We start from the raw sequence: 20,296 nt of genomic DNA on the forward strand, positions 1-20,296 counted from the left end.
AGAATGTATTGTTGAATATTATTTTCTAAATATGTCGAAAATAACATACCTAATGCACGTGGCAAAAATGATGTGTTTTTATCGAAAATAAAGAAATAATAATGCGATAAGATAAGCCTTATTATATGGATCAGTAGCTGTTTGGAATACATTTTTTAAATTAGTATAAAATCCTAATAATCACTATTTAATATTTATTACACGTCTGTCTACTATTTATGATATTCGTATCGTGTTGGTATATTGATACCTATTCAAGTTTTACAAATTCGTATGTAAGTATAAAATACATAGTTATTTTTTTCGTTATCCTTTTAATGATATTGATATTTAACACTACTAATAAATAATTTTTGTTTTGTTTTCAATAAAATTTTAAGAAATAATTTTTTTTATTTTTAGCCGTATCATTAGATTATTTTTAAATATTATAGGTACAATTATAATTTGAACTAAGATGGTATGTCAGTCCTTATTACCGATCCTATATTAACATTGAATTGTCAATGAGTGTAAACAAATTTCCAGCATTGTATTATTATCAGATTTTTTAATCATTTAAATTGTGTAATATATTTCATTTTTATAATATTATAATATAAATTGTATAAAATAAAAATAAATTTAACTTTTATATTATATTATTATTATACACATTTTATTTAACGATCTAAAATTTATTTCATTGTAATATAATTTTACTTTATCTGCAATAAGGTTTGCGTGTCATGTTAGACATTTTTGTAATTTATTTTACAAAAAAAAGGATCAATTACATAACATTTATGAACATTTATTTAATCATCTCTTAATTTATTTTTATTTAGTATTAGAAGTATTCTGTAAATACTAAACAGTCGGGTAGGTAGTCAGGTACGCGATAATACATTATGTCTAAAAAATTTAAATGAACTTAAAATGCTTACCAAAAAATAATGCTTAATTTATTGTAATTATTATTTTAGATTGTATTCGTCAAAATAATATAAAATGTAAGAACATCATATCTATAATTAAATTATTGTTTTATTTAAATTTGTTTATAATAAATTCAATGGTTAAATGTCAGACATTGATGTATAATTGTAGTATATTCATTAGGCAATAGGTATAATACATAATAGGCAGGTACAATATAATATATTAGAAATTACAGCATAAATTCGATATTTGAATAAGCAATAAGTGATATTGTTGAATAATTTGTATACTAAAATGTAGAGTTGCAGTTTTTTAGATATGGATAATAATTAATGGATTATTTTGTAAATGATAAAGTTATCTTATTGGTAAGCAATTTTTAATATATGCATAATATTGCTAACCTAATATACTCGTACACAGTAAAATAAAAAAGTATCTAATTATATACAAATTGATATTACACCATTTATATAGTTTAACGCCATTTTACTGTTTGATAACAAAACATAATAGCCATAAAATATCAATTTTTATTCACAATTAAATACTATTATCATGACCTAATGTGATAATCGTACAATTATTATAATAATAGATCTGTTTAATGAAATTACAAATCAACGTCATATAAGTCACATCTGGGTTTATTTAATTACTAAATAATTGTATATTTAATTTGAAAGAAATAATTTACTTTCCTATTCTAACAGCGGCAACAAGTCGTTTTGCTCAAAACTTAAATTTTAGTATTTATGAATTGTAACAAAAATTTCTTGTGATAATTATTAAGCCTTTTAACTCCTACAATTGTACAATTTTATATTATATTATACTTTAAATTATAGGCTAAACCAACACTTACTTCTGTAGTGTAAGTTCCGAATATTCATCATTAAGAAAACGCTACACCCACGTAATGTTTCTATCTTACACACACATAATATTGAAAATGTTCGTAGTATTGTATTCTTACTACAGTTTTGGCATGGTTAATATTAGATCAAATTTAAACGTTATCGAATTGATGGACAATATAAACTATGTCTGAATGACGAATTTTTTTCACATTTTTATTTTTAAATGAGCTATAATTACTCAAATACCTATTTCATTTGTTCAAATGCATGTAACTCGTTTTGAAATAAATACTTATATGAAAAATAATACTCTTTGCTGTGGCATGAAATTTATTATCATCTACAAATTTTATTATATGCAAATCGCTTTAGCATTAACTTTATTATATAAACTGTAGTAAGAATCTGGTATGTAGTTTAGTTATGTTACGCGTTCTGCGTGCGTAAGACAAAGATAACACATTAGGGTGTAACATCTTAAGTAAATTTCCTGCTGTAACCAATTAGTTAAATTTTAATTAAATTATAAATCATTGAAAACGAAAAATGATTTTGAACGGAGAAGCTTTCTTTCAGCCTCGTATTTTTCTAAATTTTAAGGACATTTTATAATTTATTTACTAGAAAGTGTGAACGCTGACATGAATTATAACAAAACAGGTGCTGAGTGATTAATAATATTTATTAATATTATTATTGATATTTAAAAATATATCAAAACAGTTACTATTAAATAACAATAACTAAAGTAATAATTCATAGATTATTATATGAATAATATCAAAATAGAACTTCCAAAAGAAATGTAAAAAAAAAAAAAAAATAATTTAGCTTGAACATGTATTGACGCATTTTTGAGATAAAAGAGTCGTACCTATTAATTAATGTACAAGTACATACAATTTTTTATAAATTTAGTATCATCATTTAGCACATGCGTTAAATATGATTAATAACTTCTTAAATAAATGATTTCTTTCACACTTTCATAGCATATATTTTCAAATATTTAGTGATTTTATCTTAATATTACATATAATAGCTGTTACTCAATCATTTTATTTTCGCCCAACAAACAACAATATTAATGTTATCATTGACCTTTTAAATTAGCTACTTTACAGACATAAGAAATCGAAAGCCAATTGATTTTTTTTTTTTATATTCACATGTCATGTGCTTGACGTAAAGTGTTTCAAAATAAAGTCACGTAGTGTTGTTAATGTTAATACGTTAATCCATAAAATAATAATTGTCGTATCTAAAATTATGTGATAATCATAATAACATGTACCTACTTCAAAAGTGGATCATAAGTTAATATGTCCTCGCTCGACGTTCGAGAATCATTATGTTCCCCTACTGTGAATGTCTGGACTATAAACATCAGACTCGTATCGATGAAGAGGTCAATAATCGAACTTGTATTAATTTGTCATATCACTAAATTAGGATGGTTAGAGGTAGTTATAATATTCAAAGATTATTTAACACGTACAGTTGAGTTATATTATTTATTGTAATACTGTACTGGACGACTTCGGTTGTGTACAGCATTTAATTTGGTCCTGACTCAGCGTTGGAAATTATCGTTAAGTATATTTTTTTTTTGTCACTGCAATAAAATCATTTATATATTTTTATAAACTGTATTTATTGTTTTAATCAAATATGGAAATTTAAATACATAAATTATTCACTTCTGTTTAGCCAAGTTTTTCAGGCATATTTTTTTTTTATTAGAACTTATAACAATGTATTATTTTTAGCGTAATAATATTATGATTTATAATTATTTACATATTTTTATTTTAATCACTCACTGCTAATTTTATCAAAAAAAATTTTATAATTTTAGATTTAAAAACGGTGATTTTATGTATATTTTGTAGTTTAAGTTTTTTTTAAATTTTGTACAATTTATACTAACTTATAATAGAAATGTTTATTCAATTTTCTAATTAATTGTAATTAAAATATAGGCAGCTATAATATATTAACACGTATCATCATTATTTTTAGATATGATCTTTGATATCAAAACACAATGTCAAGCCTACAAAATCGTAGTTCTCAGTTACTTAAGTACACACGACTTTTCAATAATGGCAGTGTCACACGGTTAAATTCAACTACTGCTAAATCATCTGCTGAAGTGATTCAACGAGAGAAAAAAGTGTCTGCAAACAATTATGATCCTAGCCCCGTGGTTATCACCAGAGGAGAAGGTTATTATTTAATCGTATTATTAAATAAACAAATTCCAATAGAAATTATAATTTCAAAATAACTTATATTATTATTTTTGGCTGATATTTTGAAGTACCTATTTAATCGTTATTGTTAACAAATTATAATCATTATTTTTTAGGTATTTTTATGTGGGACGTCGAAGGAAAAAAATATTATGACTTTGTGGGTGGATTTGCCACCCTCAATCAGGGTCACTGTCATCCAAAAATTATTAAGGCTATGACAGATCAATTAAACAAACTTCATCACACGTCAAGAGCCATATTTCATGATTCACTGTATGAACTTAATGAGTTCTTGACTAAACAATTTGATTATGAAAAAGTTTTGAACATGAATACTGGTAAAATATATTTAATTTGAATATTTTAAATGTATTTTATATTATGTAAATATTGAATTTAAATTGAATATTTTTCAAGTGAAATGATTTAATTAATAATGACTTCCTTCATGTTTATTCAAGGTGTTGAGGGAGGAGAGTCTAGTGTCAAGATTGCTAGAAAATGGGGATATAGGGTGAAAAAGATTCCACAAAATCAAGCGCAAGTTGTATTTGCCCATGGTAACTTTTGGGGCAGAACAATCGCCGCTATTTCTGCATCCACAGATCCAACTTCCTTTGATGAATTTGGACCTCATGTTCCTGGTTACCAAATAGTGCCTTATGATGATTTAGGAAAACTAGAGGTGAATATGAAATAAAGTTAATTATTAAATTATTAAACAATTACGATATTTTTCTTTTTGAAGATTTATATAATTTTAATTACAGAAAATCGATATATTATTATTTGTATTAGTATATTTTGTTAGTATAATTTTGATAAATAATATATTATATATTATGTTTTCAATTATTTTTTTAATTTTTAGTAAATATTATTATTAATTTTTTATTCACTAGTTATGAAAATATGAAAAGTTAAGACATAATTAGCATAATCAATCGAGTTACTGTTAATTATTTCTAATAAAAAAATTGATACCTGTATCTTTTAGTTGAAATTTAATTGTTAAACTTGTATTTTAGTATTTTAATTATGGAATTTAATTTGTTTTTATCAATCATTTGATTTTACTCTTATAATCAGTATTTTCCCAAAATGCATAATTTTCAGTTTTATTTTTAATTTTTTTTTTTAATTACGCTATGAAACGTACTATACGGTTTTAATCATAATATTAGCTAGCGACCTGTGGTTAAATTCCTGTTTTGAATTTTGTTATAGCAAGCATTGAGAAATCCGAACGTGTGTGCATTTATGGTGGAACCATTGCAAGGCGAAGCAGGAGCAGTGGTGCCTAGTCTAGGCTACTTGAAAGGAGTTCGCGAGCTTTGCACAAAATATAATGTTCTTTGGATTGACGACGAAGTACAAGCTGGATTGGGTAGAACCGGAAAAATGTTAGCGGTCGACTATGAAGACGTCAAACCTGATCTGTTGATCCTGGGTAAAGCACTTTCCGGCGGAGTCTATCCAGTGAGTATGATTTGAAGAAAAAAAACATTAAGTTATACCTATTTTTGATGGCCTATAAAATAAAATAAATTCACACATTAGATTTCCGCGGTATTGGGTAACAGCGAAGTAATGGATGTACTTACTCCCGGCACACATGGGTCAACGTATGGTGGAAATGCGTTGGCGTGTAAGGTCGCGCTGGCTTCCCTAGACGTGATCATAAGCGAAGGTTTGGTGGAAAACGCATTTAAGATGGGCGAGATCTTTAGGTCCGAACTCAACGCACGTCTGAGCAAAGACAAAGCAATTCTAGTCAGAGGAAGAGGCTTACTGAATGCTATCGTATTGAATACAAGTATGTTCTTATTTACCACAAATGCATATTTTAATAAACATAATAATAATAAAATATATGAAAAATCGATTCGATTTGTGTAATATTTGTATTTATTATTTCAATATTTATCTTTATTAATATTTGTTTTTTTTTTCTACAATAAGTTAGTTAGCAATATTGTGTTCTATGAGATTATAATATCATTTACATATTAGATGTGTAACTATTACGCACGATGACGTATTCGAATGTATAACATGTACGATGTAACTAATTAACTGCCTACCCATTTTAATGTGCTTTACGCTTGGTTTAATAATTAATTTTGAGTACAAATAATCTCATCTTACCATTTTTAATAGTAATAAATTTGATTTAAACTCAAAATAGTTAAGCACTCTAAATATTGTCAATCAACAAATGCCGGTTTTATGTTGAGCTCTAAATATTTCAATACAATAATTTATTACAGTTATTCTAAAGATTTACATATTTATTGTATTTACATTAAACGCACTCGTATAATTGTTTTAATTTGTGTTATACATTTACAGAAGGAATATCCGATGTCTACAAATTAAATAATGAACTTAAATCAAATGGAATGATATCCAAACCTATTGGATCGGGTGCATTGAGATTCTCGCCACCATTAATAATTACAGAAGCACAATTACGTGAAGGAATTGATATCATTGTAAACACCATAAATAATTTTAATAATTAAATGATTCATTGACATTGTTATTTATAATACGATGTCAAAAATTAAGTACTTTTCATTAAACTAATACGTTCATTACATCTAAACATAATATAATTAATTATATTTTATAAGTCATAACATAAGAATTGAAGGTTTGTAATTCATACACATTTATCAGTATCATTAAACGCATTATTATATTATTATATACTTACGTATTTGTGTGTGTTATTATTTTTTATTAATCATATACCTCTTCTAACTACTACTTATGTGATATTTTATACAATTTAATTTTTAAAGATAGGTGTTTGCTGAGAAATCATTTTCTTTAAAATGTATAAGTTGTTTACTTGTGAATATTACGAGTATCTGAAACTATAATCATATTACCTGTGTAAAACAAAATTAAAAGTTAAATGTTTTTGAAACTGGGGTTTTATTTAAAATAATAATATTATTGATAAAATACTATCTGCAGAAAATATAAAAATAAAATATATTCATAATTTTTATATTACCACTTATTGTTATATATTTTATTAGCTACCTACAGTAAATCCATAACATTAACTATTAAACTATTAAATATGATTATTTACTCTGAAAAATATTAACCAAAAAATAAAAGTTAAACGACTTAATATGTTATACAGTTTCAAATGAAAAATTATATGATTATTAACTAACATAAATGTTTATATTTACATTTACATTTATTTTATTAAAATTAAATAGGATAGAATATATTATACTTTTACACGCATCATTTTCGTTACATTTCATTATCTATGCAAAAAATATCAAAACTGTATGAATAAACCTATAATTGTTAAGGTAAAAAACAATTTAAAGTTTGATTGTTAAACTTTTAAATTTAATTTAACTTAACACTTTTCATTTATAGAACTATAAATTTGTAAATTTAACTATAACCAAAATTAATATTGTGTCCATATTGCATTTTATATTAAAATGCATACCTAACGAAAGTTATACACAGTTTGTATGCATTTTAACTTTTAAGTATACCAAAATTATTTAAAATTAATGTGACTTTATGGCTCACTGATTTTGGCAAATTTTAAAACCAGATAACAAAATAAAACTTTTTTAAGTGTCCGATTACTATAAATTTTGTTATGTAATAGTTGCATTAATATTAAGAAGTATCTGTATTTACATTACTCTTAAACGAGTTTACCGATGAAATAGAAAAACAACATTTAGGTACTATAAAAATACTATTTAATGATATCTTGCTTATATACTATACTTGTTATAACACAACATTATGGATTAGACATACATTTTATTTTATTTTATTTTCATAAAATAATTCAATAAAATGTCATTTATAAATTTAAAAAAACCATATGATTACCTGTACTATTGATTTTTATACTCTTAATGAAGTATAACAATATACGGAAGGGAAATACTGTGGATTTTAAATCTATTAATTAAGAATATTTATATAATTATGTAATATTATTATAATATAACATAATAATTCAAATAAAAATAAACGATATTTTTGGATTATGTATTTAGGAAAAATTTGTAATTTTTTGGCTAATTTTCATTATGAGTGTTTTGCACTAACTTAGCGAATTTAGATACCACGTTACGCCTAATTATTAGAGAAAACTTACTTTTAAAATTTTAACATAGATTTATATATATTTTTTAGATTATTTATTAAAACTAAATCTTGTACACGAGTGTTTAATTTCAAGTTGAGTGGGTATTGATAAAAACTTATTAAGGTGCATACCACATAAGATTATATTCTCTGTTTTTAAAATTAATATTGCCATATTTTTAAAATATGGCACACGTACATTTTTATAATTTAACTAATGTATACATTTTCATTAATTAATATCCTATATTATGATATACTGTTCGTGGTGTTTTATTTTTATTTTATAGAATGTTATAATTTAATATAACATTAATATTGGTAGTATCGTGACTAAGGTATTCGCTTGGTGTAGGTAGAAAATCCGCTATGATTGAATTAACTAGCTTACTAATAATGGCTTCAACTATTATGTAAGGGTCATGCGCTCTAAATCCCATAATACACGGGCAGTAGCTGTTCCTTTTTTTTTTTTTATCACCTTATTTGATAGTCGAGACTTAACAATGGTTAACGGAGTTCATTCGCGATTGTGCATCAATAATTTTTGATAATCTATACTTTATATCTCAGTTGTTCAATACCTATTTATTTTACTGTAAATATACCACAGTATCGATACACATATATAGTTATATTGAATTAAACCGAATTTGTTTTATAGATATTTATTGTGAATTAACTCAACACAGTAATAATGAATAACGACCAATGTGACGGAGATATAGTAATGCAGGAAGAAGTGATAAAACAAAGAATGTTGGCTCAGAAAAAAGAAAAAAAAGTAAGTGTATAAATGCATAATTATTATTCATTATAAAAAAATAATATCGCTTCATTATTGATAAACATAGCATGAAATCTAAATGAAATAATTATTTTTGGCAAGCACATTTTTAATGTTTTTTAGTTTTTAGTGTTTTTTTTTTAAGTTTTATATTTTAAACGAAGTGAAAAAATAAAAATTTCTATAAATTGATGTATATCTTTTGTTCTTTATAATTGTCAAAATTTAAGTTTTAAGTATGATTCAAAAATATTATATAAATAATAAAAAAACAATTAAATTTTATCAATTTTATAGACAGTTTTAAATTAAATTGTATTATATTTTATGCAAATTGACAATTGACTGCTTATACAGAAATTACACGTCAATATGTTGTTACAAAATTAAGATTAGGTAACATAAAAAGATTAGAAAATATTTACAAAAATGTATGATATCTGGTCGTTTTTTTAATAATATAATCGTAATAGTTTTTAATTTTTCCATAGATAAAAATTATTCGGATTTTGACCGTAATCGCATATCTAGTGTCCGTGTCTACTGTGGCAACCCTGTTGTCGGCTTATTATATTTTTGTTTGGAACCCACAAACTGGCAATAACACCCAAACGCCTAATTCTGAAAGATTGGTTATAGCGTTACAGAGGGCTAGTAGTGAATACGTTTTCGCTAATAGCGCAGACCACGAATATACAGGTAAAATGTATAAAATTGGTTTTGATGTATTTGTTTGATGTATACTGTCTTATAAAATATATTTTCTTAACAATAATGTATCAAAAAAATAATAGTATTTGATAGTATTTTGTACCAATATATGAATAGTATAGTAAAAGAATATACCCTAACCTATATGCTGCAATTAAGTATTATGAACGAATAATAAATATATTTTCATTAAATACATTTATTCTGAAATAAGCATATTGGCTTATTAATACCAGGACTCATAATAGTTGCCTATCGAGTTCTGAAATAATAAATATCGATAAATTGTATACGAATTTCCTCCAGGACGGATAGTAAATTGTTTATTTTATTATTAATAATTGTTAATTATTTGTATAAATGTATAAAATATATACCTTATAATTTTTTAAATAATATAAATTTATATTTATTGAAATATAGGTAACTGTAAACTATTTTTTTTTTTATTTATAATATACGCATGACGCGTGTATTCTTTATAAGTCAATTAATTTATTTACGTGGTGTCTTTTAGTGGAGTTTATAAACTATTATAACTTTATTTTATATGTAAGGTAAATTATTATAAAATACCTGATAATCGGAGGTAATTAGTGTATATTAACCTTTTATTTGCGATAAAGATGGGAGGCAATTCGTATATTCTGAGAAGAAACTAGTATGCATAGAAACATTAGAAACACAATTTTAGCTGGCTTAAATAATATTTTTGTTTTCAAAAATACTTTTTGATGTAGATACTCGTAGTTTGAAAACGATAAAATTTATAAATAAATAACGAGATTAGGATGATTAATTAATTTGGATAAATTCGTTTAAGAAAAACGTCATTGGGAATAACATTAACAACAATAATAATTTTAATGTGATGGTAATATTATTGGTAATTAATGATTACTAATCATTAAAGTAAAAATAGTTATTAGGCAAATAGAAATAGACATTATATTAACTTTAAACAAAACAAGGTATTCGTGTTTTGTTTATTAAGCCCTTAAATTAATGAGACGACAAAATTTCTAAAGATAATAGTGGATATTTAATAACTCAGATCTGTAGAATCCTTATTAAATAAATTTACTTGGAATAAACTACTAAACTTTTTAACTCTGAACGAAGCGATAAATACGGAGTGGTTCTACAATTATATGTTATTTTTTTCGTGTGTCTGTATACACACTAAATACTCGATAAAATGCTATGATTTTAAAGTTATAAAATCTTTGAGTGGAAAATTGGGTTTTGTTTGTACTTTAGAGAGTTAAAATTAAAAATTCCCTTTTTTCAAAATAATCAAAAAAATTCAAGAAAAACAAGAATTTTTAAGAAAATCTAGTTTTAGACAAAATTGATATTATATTTTTGGTGTAACTCAAACAAGAATTATTATAATAATTTGCAATGTATGATAACATTTTCAAAATTTTTAAATTTTTTTTAGCGCTTCTTAGAAATAACAAATTTTAATTCTTTTTAGTTATTTACTATAAATGTCGATAAAAATGTTGTGATTTGTCAAAATTCTTGAAAATGTAATACATGGTCCCACACAAGCTGTTCTTTTATCTGTATACAAATATTAAAAATACATAGACAATTTTTTTTTAAATTTACCATTAAAGTTAGAATTTTGACAAAATTCATAAAAAAAAAAAAAACAAATAATATAATATATTATTAATTAATAATAAACAACATAATATTATTAGATTTTGTTTATTTTTTTTGTGTTTAATTTTTATATTTTGTTTTTGTATTGTTAGTTTAATTAAGATTACGTGATAAGAATGTCAAAAACTATAATTTAATGCTTCTATTGCTTGTGTGTCTATACAATATGTTTATTTTATAATAGAATTATTTCGTTGAAAAATCATTTTTGGTAATTTTTTAAAACATTTTTTGATAGCTTTTAGGAAATTTAAATCCGGGCTTTAAACGTATTATCATTTACAACGCACATAGTCACACAGCTATTACGCAAGTGTTCTTAATTTTGTCTACTATAATATTGGACTTTTTCAATCCACTTAAGCTTATAAAACTTTAAAAAAAATATCATGCGATCTAACATTGTTACATAATTTAATATTCTAAACTATCATTAAGGCTTTATAACATTTTAAAAATTGTCAACTATATTAAATATTATCGAAATTCTAAAATAAAAATATATCATGTGTATGATGTGTTATATTTGTGTGTATGTGTATTGTGTACTGTATTTACACGAGTAAAGGATTCATTTAGCACAGTATAGGCAATATTTTCAAATTAAAATAAGACATGAGGCACAACATTTAAAGAATCATTTTTCAATTGTTCATTAATAATAGTTAAAGATAAAAAAATACAAAAATACAAAAATCTAAAATTTTGTTAATGATGTACTTACAACGATTTAATTTATAAAATTACTTAGAATATTTTTTTGTATATAGTTTTCCATTTCTTATTTTATTTGTACACTATCCACTTTACTAAATTCCAATATTCATTATTTTGAAGTTTTTTATAGTCTAGCATTAGTTAAATAATTTAATAATTTATTAAAAATAGACTTTTTTAAGGTTTTACTTATAACATTAATTTATTTCTAAAACAACAATGAATATTGTATACAATTTATGTAATGAACAAACAAAATCATGTTTAATAAATACGAGTATATGGCTATTCAGTGGCGTATCCATAGAGGGAGGGGCAGTGGGCCATGGTCCCTCCAATCAGCTGCATCAACTTACTATAAAAATGAACTGTTATTGTTAATAATTGTCGATTATGTTTTTTTAGTATTTCGAGTTTAGCCCCCTCCCTCATTTTAAAATTCTGGCTACGTCACTGTGGCTATTTATCTATCCACTATACGTTCGATTATTCCAATGATTCAATATTTTAATGCTATGTAGGTATTCAGGCTGAAATTTCAATAGCACTTTATTTTGATTTTTTTGTTAAATTAAAAATAAATTATAGTTGGTGATCAGGTGATATGATGCTTATTGCTTATACTACACGGTTTCTATACTTATCATTTCAACGACAATTAATATTTTTTCGTGTAGATACTAACATAAAAATGTACATTTTCTAATCATATTATAATTTATACGCTAATAATATAAACCTTATCATATAATATTTAACCTAGGTAGTCTTAATAAAGACGTATATTATAAATTTATAAGCCGTTAATATAATATTAATTAACCACGAAACTTCAATGCTGTGTCATATTTAGTTCTCTATTTTAAATGTGATTGTTTGATTTTTATCAGATAATGGAAGATTTATATCTGAAGTGAAAAATAGTTATACGACTAACGATCAATCCAACAATCCAGAACAGTCCGTACAATTTCAAACATCAACAATCAAATCTTCGACTTCTCACGTTCAAAAGCCATTCGGTAACATTTCAGAATCATTAAGTGTGGCCAAAAATTTATCATAGCCTTAAGGATATATATTGTTGTCAAATAATATTGTATCTAAATTTAATTTTAAACTTTGATATGAATGAAAAAAATAGGAATATTGCTTGCAATATCGTTTAATATTAATATTAATTTTTTATTTTATGCTGCGTATTAAACATAAAATTTTATTCAGCCAATAAAAAGTGAGTTTTTTGGTCAATACAATACCTTCTTATAATTTTTAAAAAGAAAAAATAAACAATTGAATATGAAAAAACTGTTGAAAAATCATTGCTATTCACATAATAACTTCACATATACGATTATGACTTTATAAAAATGTTTTTTTTTGTTACTACTTAGAAATAGGTAAAATGGGGTTAATTTTTTCAAAAAAAAATCGGTAAAATGTTAACTTCACGTCTCTATCATTTAGTTTCCAACCAACAAAAAATTACACACGTTAATATTACACCATGAATTTTTTATTTGATACTATTATTCCACGGAAAACCACGAATAATTAATAATACTTCCTGTATTATTATTGTATCAAGATATATATTGTTTTAATGATGTATTCACATTTTTACCTACATAAGATGTTCTTACGATTATTTATTGTATTGGGGTATTCTCACGCAATAGAAAGTTGGTATACCTTCAATAAAGTGCATCACAAATCCTAAATAGATTTAATAAATTTATTTAAATTTTTGGTCACTTTGATACCGTACAATTTGTACGGCTTTATTTTTAAATATTTCTGAGGGGCTGAGATCATGATAACACGCGTGAGGTAGGATGGGTTGAAAGTGTGTTGAAAGATGATTTAATAAGTGAAAACTGCAAAGTAATCAATAACGTATAAGACACTGTAATTGTTTTAAATAAATAAAGTGGTTCGTAATAAAATCTAGTGTAGACATAATGACTGTATGTCTAGAAGTGATTATCCAATTTATAAAATTCCTTATTAGTAGCTATTAGTATAACATAAATATATAAGTAGAATTCATTTCTAGAACAATATTATTGGACGGTTTTTAAGAGGAAAGGATTGAGTAAAAAAATTGCTACTTTTTAGAAGATAAAAATTAATCTTATAACTTCATGAAATGGCAATGAAAAATAATAATAGTTAAATATTAATAATTTATGGTATCTTAATTTTATAGATTTTAATACCCAAAAATAAGTATAAAAATAGCTTGAATCATAAAATATGCATAGTTAAAATGAGTTTAAAAATATATATCTTAAAGTTTTAATGTTTTAAATTTGTATAACAAAACTGAGTTTTGAAATAATGAATATTTTTAAGAAAATTAATTTAAAAATACTAAAGAAAAAGAATAGAAGTATTTTTATCATCTTAAATTATGTATGGATACGTAAACAGTGGTCGACGAGTATTGCTTATACTTATCTACTACGCGTTATACCTGACAAACATTTTAATATGCTTGTTGTATAATTAGCTGAGTTTAGTAATTTTGAACACTTCAACAGATAAAGTCAACTATATTAATTATATTATAATAGTGGAATATATTTAAAGTCCCAAAGATTATATTTTTTTTCATTTACTTACGTATTTGTTTTTTCATCTGTCGCCAACAAGTTACATTATTGATATAGAATCAAATTTCTCAGATATTATATCCATGAATCATTATTTGATTATCAGGAATTACTATATTATAATAAATTAGAAACCTACTCTTCGACAAACATACTATAGATGATACTAATCGCGTTGTTTTTCATGTTTTTCTTACTGATAGTAAAATATGTGAATTTGGAATAATAATAGTACCTAACTGATAATGTAAATACGAAACATTGAAAAATTAAACAAGAGTAAAAAACTAAAAATAATTATTTTGAGTAAATTATCAATGTTTATATTTAAAAATTAGGCAATGGATTGTGTTGGAGTTGCTCACACGTTTCACTTTTCTGGAAAAACTATGAATATTTTAGGAATAGTTGAGCTATTGTTGACCAACTATAAAATAATATGAAGTAATAAATACATTTTTTGTGATAATATTACAAAGTATAATAATATTATGTAGATTATATAACACAATATAGGTATAATGAGTAAAACAATAAATAGTATTTTAACGGCAATAAATAAATTACATTGATTTAGGTTAACGCGGTTCTACAGAACTTCACCCAATAATGTATAAATATTATATACTAGGTATTCAATAAACATTAATATAATCAATAAAAATCTTCAATACAACATATATTTGAGGATAACATGTAAAAAATAACCGATAAGTGATATATCGTTGTTATCATTATCATAAAAACGGTTTGCAGTGCTATAGTCATGGGAGAACACTAGAGACACATATCCATTTGAAATATCTAGTTTTATTGTCAAAATCAAGTTGTAAACGATGAAAAAAAAATTATAAATTCGTAATACGTTCATTGTATTACTAATTTCTGGAACTGTATATTATGATTTTGATTTTATAATTTAAATTAATTTAACACAGATATTTGTGACAACGTTTTTGATATTTACTAGGTATGTGTTAGTGTCCTTCCTAATTAAAAATTCTAACTATAGCACAGTCTGCTTTATAAACTTATAAAATTATAAATTTATTCAACACGAGATTTAAATTTTAATAATAATTATAGTTATAGTTAAACGATAATGATGATGATAATATAAGATATATTATAGGTAATAATAATAATAGTAATAATAATTGCAATTATAATAAAAATAATATTAGTAGTAATAATATAAAAAAAAAAATAATACAAATAAAGTATAAAAATAATAATAATAGAAATAATAATCTTAATAATTATTTTTCTGATAAGTGTACAATAAATAATAATAAATGTAATGATAATAACTAATTATAATAGTAATACTAATTATATTATTATGAATAAAATGAATAATAATTATATTAGGTAATAATAATTTATGTAATTTGAAATACTGTAGTAGAGATTTTCACATTTTATTGAGAAAATTACAAAAAAATATTAGTAACACATACGAACAATACATTGAGACGATGTTGGATATATGTACTTAAAATAATTGCATCGATAAAATGACTAGATTTTCAACGGTCTTAACTAGGAATTTTAAATAAATTCTTACACACATAACTTATAATAAAACTGTCCAATAACTAATTGGTTTTTTTAAAACAGTTGTATTAATAATTATACGAAAAAAAACACTAATAATTGGATGTCCCAACAACCTTTAATACTAACAACTAACCTCTAGCTTTGGAATTTTTAGCTCAAATATAATACAAAAAATAATTAATAAGGTATAAATAGAAAATAATTGGCATAATGAAATCATAATATATTTTTGAAATAACATTTATTAATTTCATCAAGTTGTACTTTGATCATTAATTGAACAAAATCAATAAAATAAAATAATTCAGGATTTTGGCTAGTTTTAAAGTAGTTAATTAGCTGTAAAGAGAATAATGTGTATTGATCAGAAGATAAAAATACCAAATATCAGTTAAAACACAAATTCTCAAAAAAATAAAGATAGAAATGTATATATATAAATATATATACATCATTCGTCTCAAAATATAAGTATTAATGACTTATTTACTTACACCCTGAAAATGTTACGGTTCCCTGTGAAGAGAAATGAAGAACACCGAGCGGATTGGAGTATCGGAGGATAAATGATTTTGATTAAATACAGGATGGGAACACGGGGTTAAGCGGACATTCCATAATTCCATTTTCAGAAATTCTGTTTAGATTCAAAAAAAACTTTATTTCGTTCATACCATAGTGCCAATATCGTGTCTATTACGTGCTCTTCGAAAGCAACACAACATGTGTCAGGATTTCAAAAAACCGAATAACTGGGCTGGTGATTTTAAAAACCCTGTGTATGTACTTTCTTCAGCATCTTCGCCACCACTACCGTCATCATCACAACCACGTTCTAGACCACCACCACCGTCACCACTACCACCTTTTTCTAAGTTTGCCCGCCACATTTTCTCGTGTTTTGCTAGCATTTTTCTGTGAGCACGAGCCGCTTCTTTAATGACGTATTCCCTGTCATTTTCCGGATGCCGTAGACAGTGGCCGGGCAACGTTGGTAAACCACAAGCTCTCCAACCACGACCTACTGCAGCCATACCCTTTTGGATCCTCATTACCCTTAAAAATGTTTGCAATGCTTGCGATGTCTTAGCAACCAGTCCATCAGCTGATTTATCTTCATCACTGCAACGATCCTCTAGCACAAACCTACCCACTCTGGACCACTGGTTTTGTGTGTTGTATACTACCTCATCATCGTCCAATACCCTATATCTTATATCAGTTCTGCCCCACACTTGTTCCTCAACCAATATGAATAAAATTGGATTTTCCATACGCCTGGCTTTGACTAAAATCTGAGCTAAAATATCCTGTACAGTTGACCCTGTTGGTACCTTAAGAATAACGTATGGTCTTTCTTCGGAAACATTATAAATACATACTAAGAACGTATGTATTTCATCCCACGATGATTCTGATTGACCATTTCCTGAGTCCTTAGATTGCAATGATATGAGCCATGCTCTGCTGCTCGGGTCGTCTCCGATTTTCTTAAGTACAAAGTATCCATCGCCCCGCCAGCGTGATTGCGCCTCCAACAGTTTTTCATTATAATCCAATACACGTTGTATCATAGGTGCATCGCCATTTTTCCATCCAATTCGCCTACGCTTGGTTTTTTTCTTTTTTTTCTTCTTTTTCTTTTTCTTTTTCTTCTTTTTAGAGTTATTATTATAATTACCATCATCATTACCGCCATCAGTGACGACGTTACTATTGTTCCCCATATCATCACTGTTATTTGACACTTCCCAAGTCAAGCCAACTTCCTCCAGGAGCACGTACGTTTTCATTTCTTCGACGCCCTCATTACGTCTGTCTAATGCTAATTTAATTAAGTCAGTTGCAGTACTATCCTGGGTGACTTTAAACATGATGTATGAGTTTTCAGAGAATACACCAAAAACCATAACATAGAATTTTTTACGGTGCGTTGATAGACCACTGTTTTTCATTGCTCCATTATCCGCCGTTGGTGCTGTAGTTGAAGATGTCTTTTCATCATCAATAGATCTTGGTACTTCTTCTTTGCTAAGAGTATATACAAATAATGCGGTAAGTGGTAGTGGTCGGTTACGCATGTTATGCATATCAATGTGTCTATAGCCGTACAGCATGCTCTTGAGCGGTACTACGCGCTGCGCTAACGGATGATTGGTACTGGCATCTATTATGAGAAATCGTACAAATGCTAATTCTTTGAACAGCACGTTATACGTAAATGTTTCGTCCCACACCGGGTTCATTGAGTTACAAAAAATAGTTTTAGATTTTTTCTTTACGCTGTCGGATGGTATGCCAATTATTTCGATTTCGACGTATACGTTAGCTCGAGTTCCCCCATTAGGCGATAAGTACTGACCAGAGACAATGCTTATGGAAAAACATATAGGATTCAAACCATCAAAACTTTTTTCCATTGGGTTGAATTGGCGATATGATTTGTGAGATGGATCGTGCATTACTCGCGGTTTTAGCACATAACCACTATGACCATTCTGTTCAAACATGGCTGCATTGACATGTGAAGCCGTAGCTTCCTCAGACTGATAGTTTAGTGCCGCCATCTGTACACCATATGACCAAAAATTTAATGGATTGAAGTTGGATGAATCTATTCTCATGCTAGCTGGATACACTCGTACTAATTGCGTCTCAGCGTGTGCAATTAAATCCAATGGGCGTTTTTTTACTAACTTTTTTGCGGAATTTTCACTTAAAGAAGAACACTTGTAGCATGGATGATGCGGATTTATCGTTGTAGAACCACGACTATGATAGTGCTCTGTTGATGTAGCTCCAGTGGAAGATGTACTAACCACATTGCCATTATGGCCGCAAAGACTACCATTACATTTTCGTTTATTTTTCACTGAACTGCTCGGACTTCTCGTATTTAAACCACGAAATTTTATCGCCTGAAAACATATTATGCATTTAAATTATTTTTTTTCTTATAAAGTAAAATTAAACAAACTTCATATCTTATGAAAAATATTGGAAATTGATTTACCTGGGTATAGATGACTATGTCAGATAGTTCTTTTGCAATCTGACTATTATGTTTCTTAAACTTTTCATCATCTGCACATTTATCATTTGACTTTGAACCGAACCTATGGCGACCTCTACCAAACTTATCAGTTCCAACTTCTAAAAATATAAATTAAATATTATAGTATATTTAAAAATCTGACGAACTAAAAATAATCTAAAATATTAACCAATTAATAATTTTAATCAATTCCAACATTTTACGTATGAAAATAAATACATATTAGTATAAAACTTATAATTTTTGTAAATATTATTTCAATAAATAGTTCACAAAAAAAAAAATTAATGAACCATATTGAATTTAAGTACCTTTTATAAATTAACTTTAAATTATCGATAACAATTGATTTAAACTATTACTTCTTAATTTTAATTATAGCATTACTTTTAAATTCCAATTCATCGCTATCATCATATTCTTCATCATCCTCTTCATATTCTTCTTCTTCCTCGATGGTGGTAGCAATATCATCATTGGTCGTAGTACCAGCACTGGCTGAACTACTTCTATGAGGCCCAACATTAGGATGGCTGCTTACCACTGAAGGCACTACATTAGGATTATTATTGAGAACTGAAGTTACTATATTAGTTTGGTTGCTGGTCATTGAAGGTTCGACATTAGACTGATTGATGTCCAATGAAGTTTCGACGGTTGGATCATTGATTACCACTGAAGATTCAACAATAGGATTCTTGATGGATGCTGAAGGACCAACGTTAGCATTGTTACCCACGGAAAGTGTGACATTAGAATGATTGCTGGCGAGTGAAGATACAATTTGTGAACTTTTTGTGCTACTATTATTATTTTTCATTCGATTCTTTTCACTTTCCAGAGGGGCAATCTTTTTATTTTTTATCAAAATTTTGTATTTTAATTGACTTGGCGATGGTAGCTGAGGTTCATAATCAGAGTCAAACATAAAGCCCTTCACCAATTTTTCACCAAAAACGGACTGAAAATGAATATATATATAATATTAA

At 26.1% G+C, this 20,296-nt stretch overlaps 3 protein-coding genes across 4 annotated transcripts in view; 2 read left to right on the forward strand and 1 right to left on the reverse strand.

The window, feature by feature from the left end:
* Positions 1-127: 127 nt before the first annotated feature.
* On the forward strand, positions 128-6,761 carry LOC132926383 (ornithine aminotransferase, mitochondrial). 2 transcript variants are annotated; one of them, XM_060990736.1, is made up of 7 exons: positions 128-275; positions 3,804-4,009; positions 4,153-4,377; positions 4,501-4,724; positions 5,267-5,518; positions 5,600-5,855; positions 6,392-6,761. In XM_060990736.1, exons 2-7 carry the CDS (start codon positions 3,829-3,831, stop codon positions 6,562-6,564), a joined length of 1,311 nt encoding a protein of 436 aa, XP_060846719.1. In that variant the 5' UTR covers positions 128-275; positions 3,804-3,828; the 3' UTR covers positions 6,565-6,761. The 2 variants fall into 2 exon arrangements, with proteins under 2 accessions (XP_060846719.1, XP_060846717.1); XM_060990734.1 differs by lacking the exon at positions 128-275 and adding an exon at positions 3,203-3,372.
* Positions 6,762-8,656: 1,895 nt separating this feature from the next.
* On the forward strand, positions 8,657-13,333 carry LOC132924567 (uncharacterized). Its single transcript, XM_060988947.1, has 4 exons — positions 8,657-8,786; positions 8,853-8,972; positions 9,467-9,674; positions 12,968-13,333. Exons 2-4 carry the CDS (start codon positions 8,886-8,888, stop codon positions 13,141-13,143), a joined length of 471 nt encoding a protein of 156 aa, XP_060844930.1. The 5' UTR covers positions 8,657-8,786; positions 8,853-8,885; the 3' UTR covers positions 13,144-13,333.
* A 2,639-nt stretch (positions 13,334-15,972) lies between these two features.
* The window catches only part of LOC132924526 (uncharacterized), a 285,094-nt gene continuing 280,770 nt past the window's right edge, over positions 15,973-20,296 (reverse strand). The window contains exons 46-48 of the mRNA XM_060988891.1: positions 19,695-20,268; positions 19,266-19,405; positions 15,973-19,170 (exon numbers count right to left, since the gene is read on the reverse strand). Of these exons, the coding sequence (XP_060844874.1) occupies positions 16,981-19,170; positions 19,266-19,405; positions 19,695-20,268 (2,904 nt within the window). The 3' untranslated portion in view covers positions 15,973-16,980. The remainder of the gene's footprint in view (positions 19,171-19,265; positions 19,406-19,694; positions 20,269-20,296) is intronic.

Source organism: Rhopalosiphum padi, chromosome 3 (assembly GCF_020882245.1).
Source record: "Rhopalosiphum padi isolate XX-2018 chromosome 3, ASM2088224v1, whole genome shotgun sequence".
In the NCBI taxonomy this organism is placed as follows: Eukaryota; Metazoa; Arthropoda; class Insecta; order Hemiptera; family Aphididae; genus Rhopalosiphum; species Rhopalosiphum padi.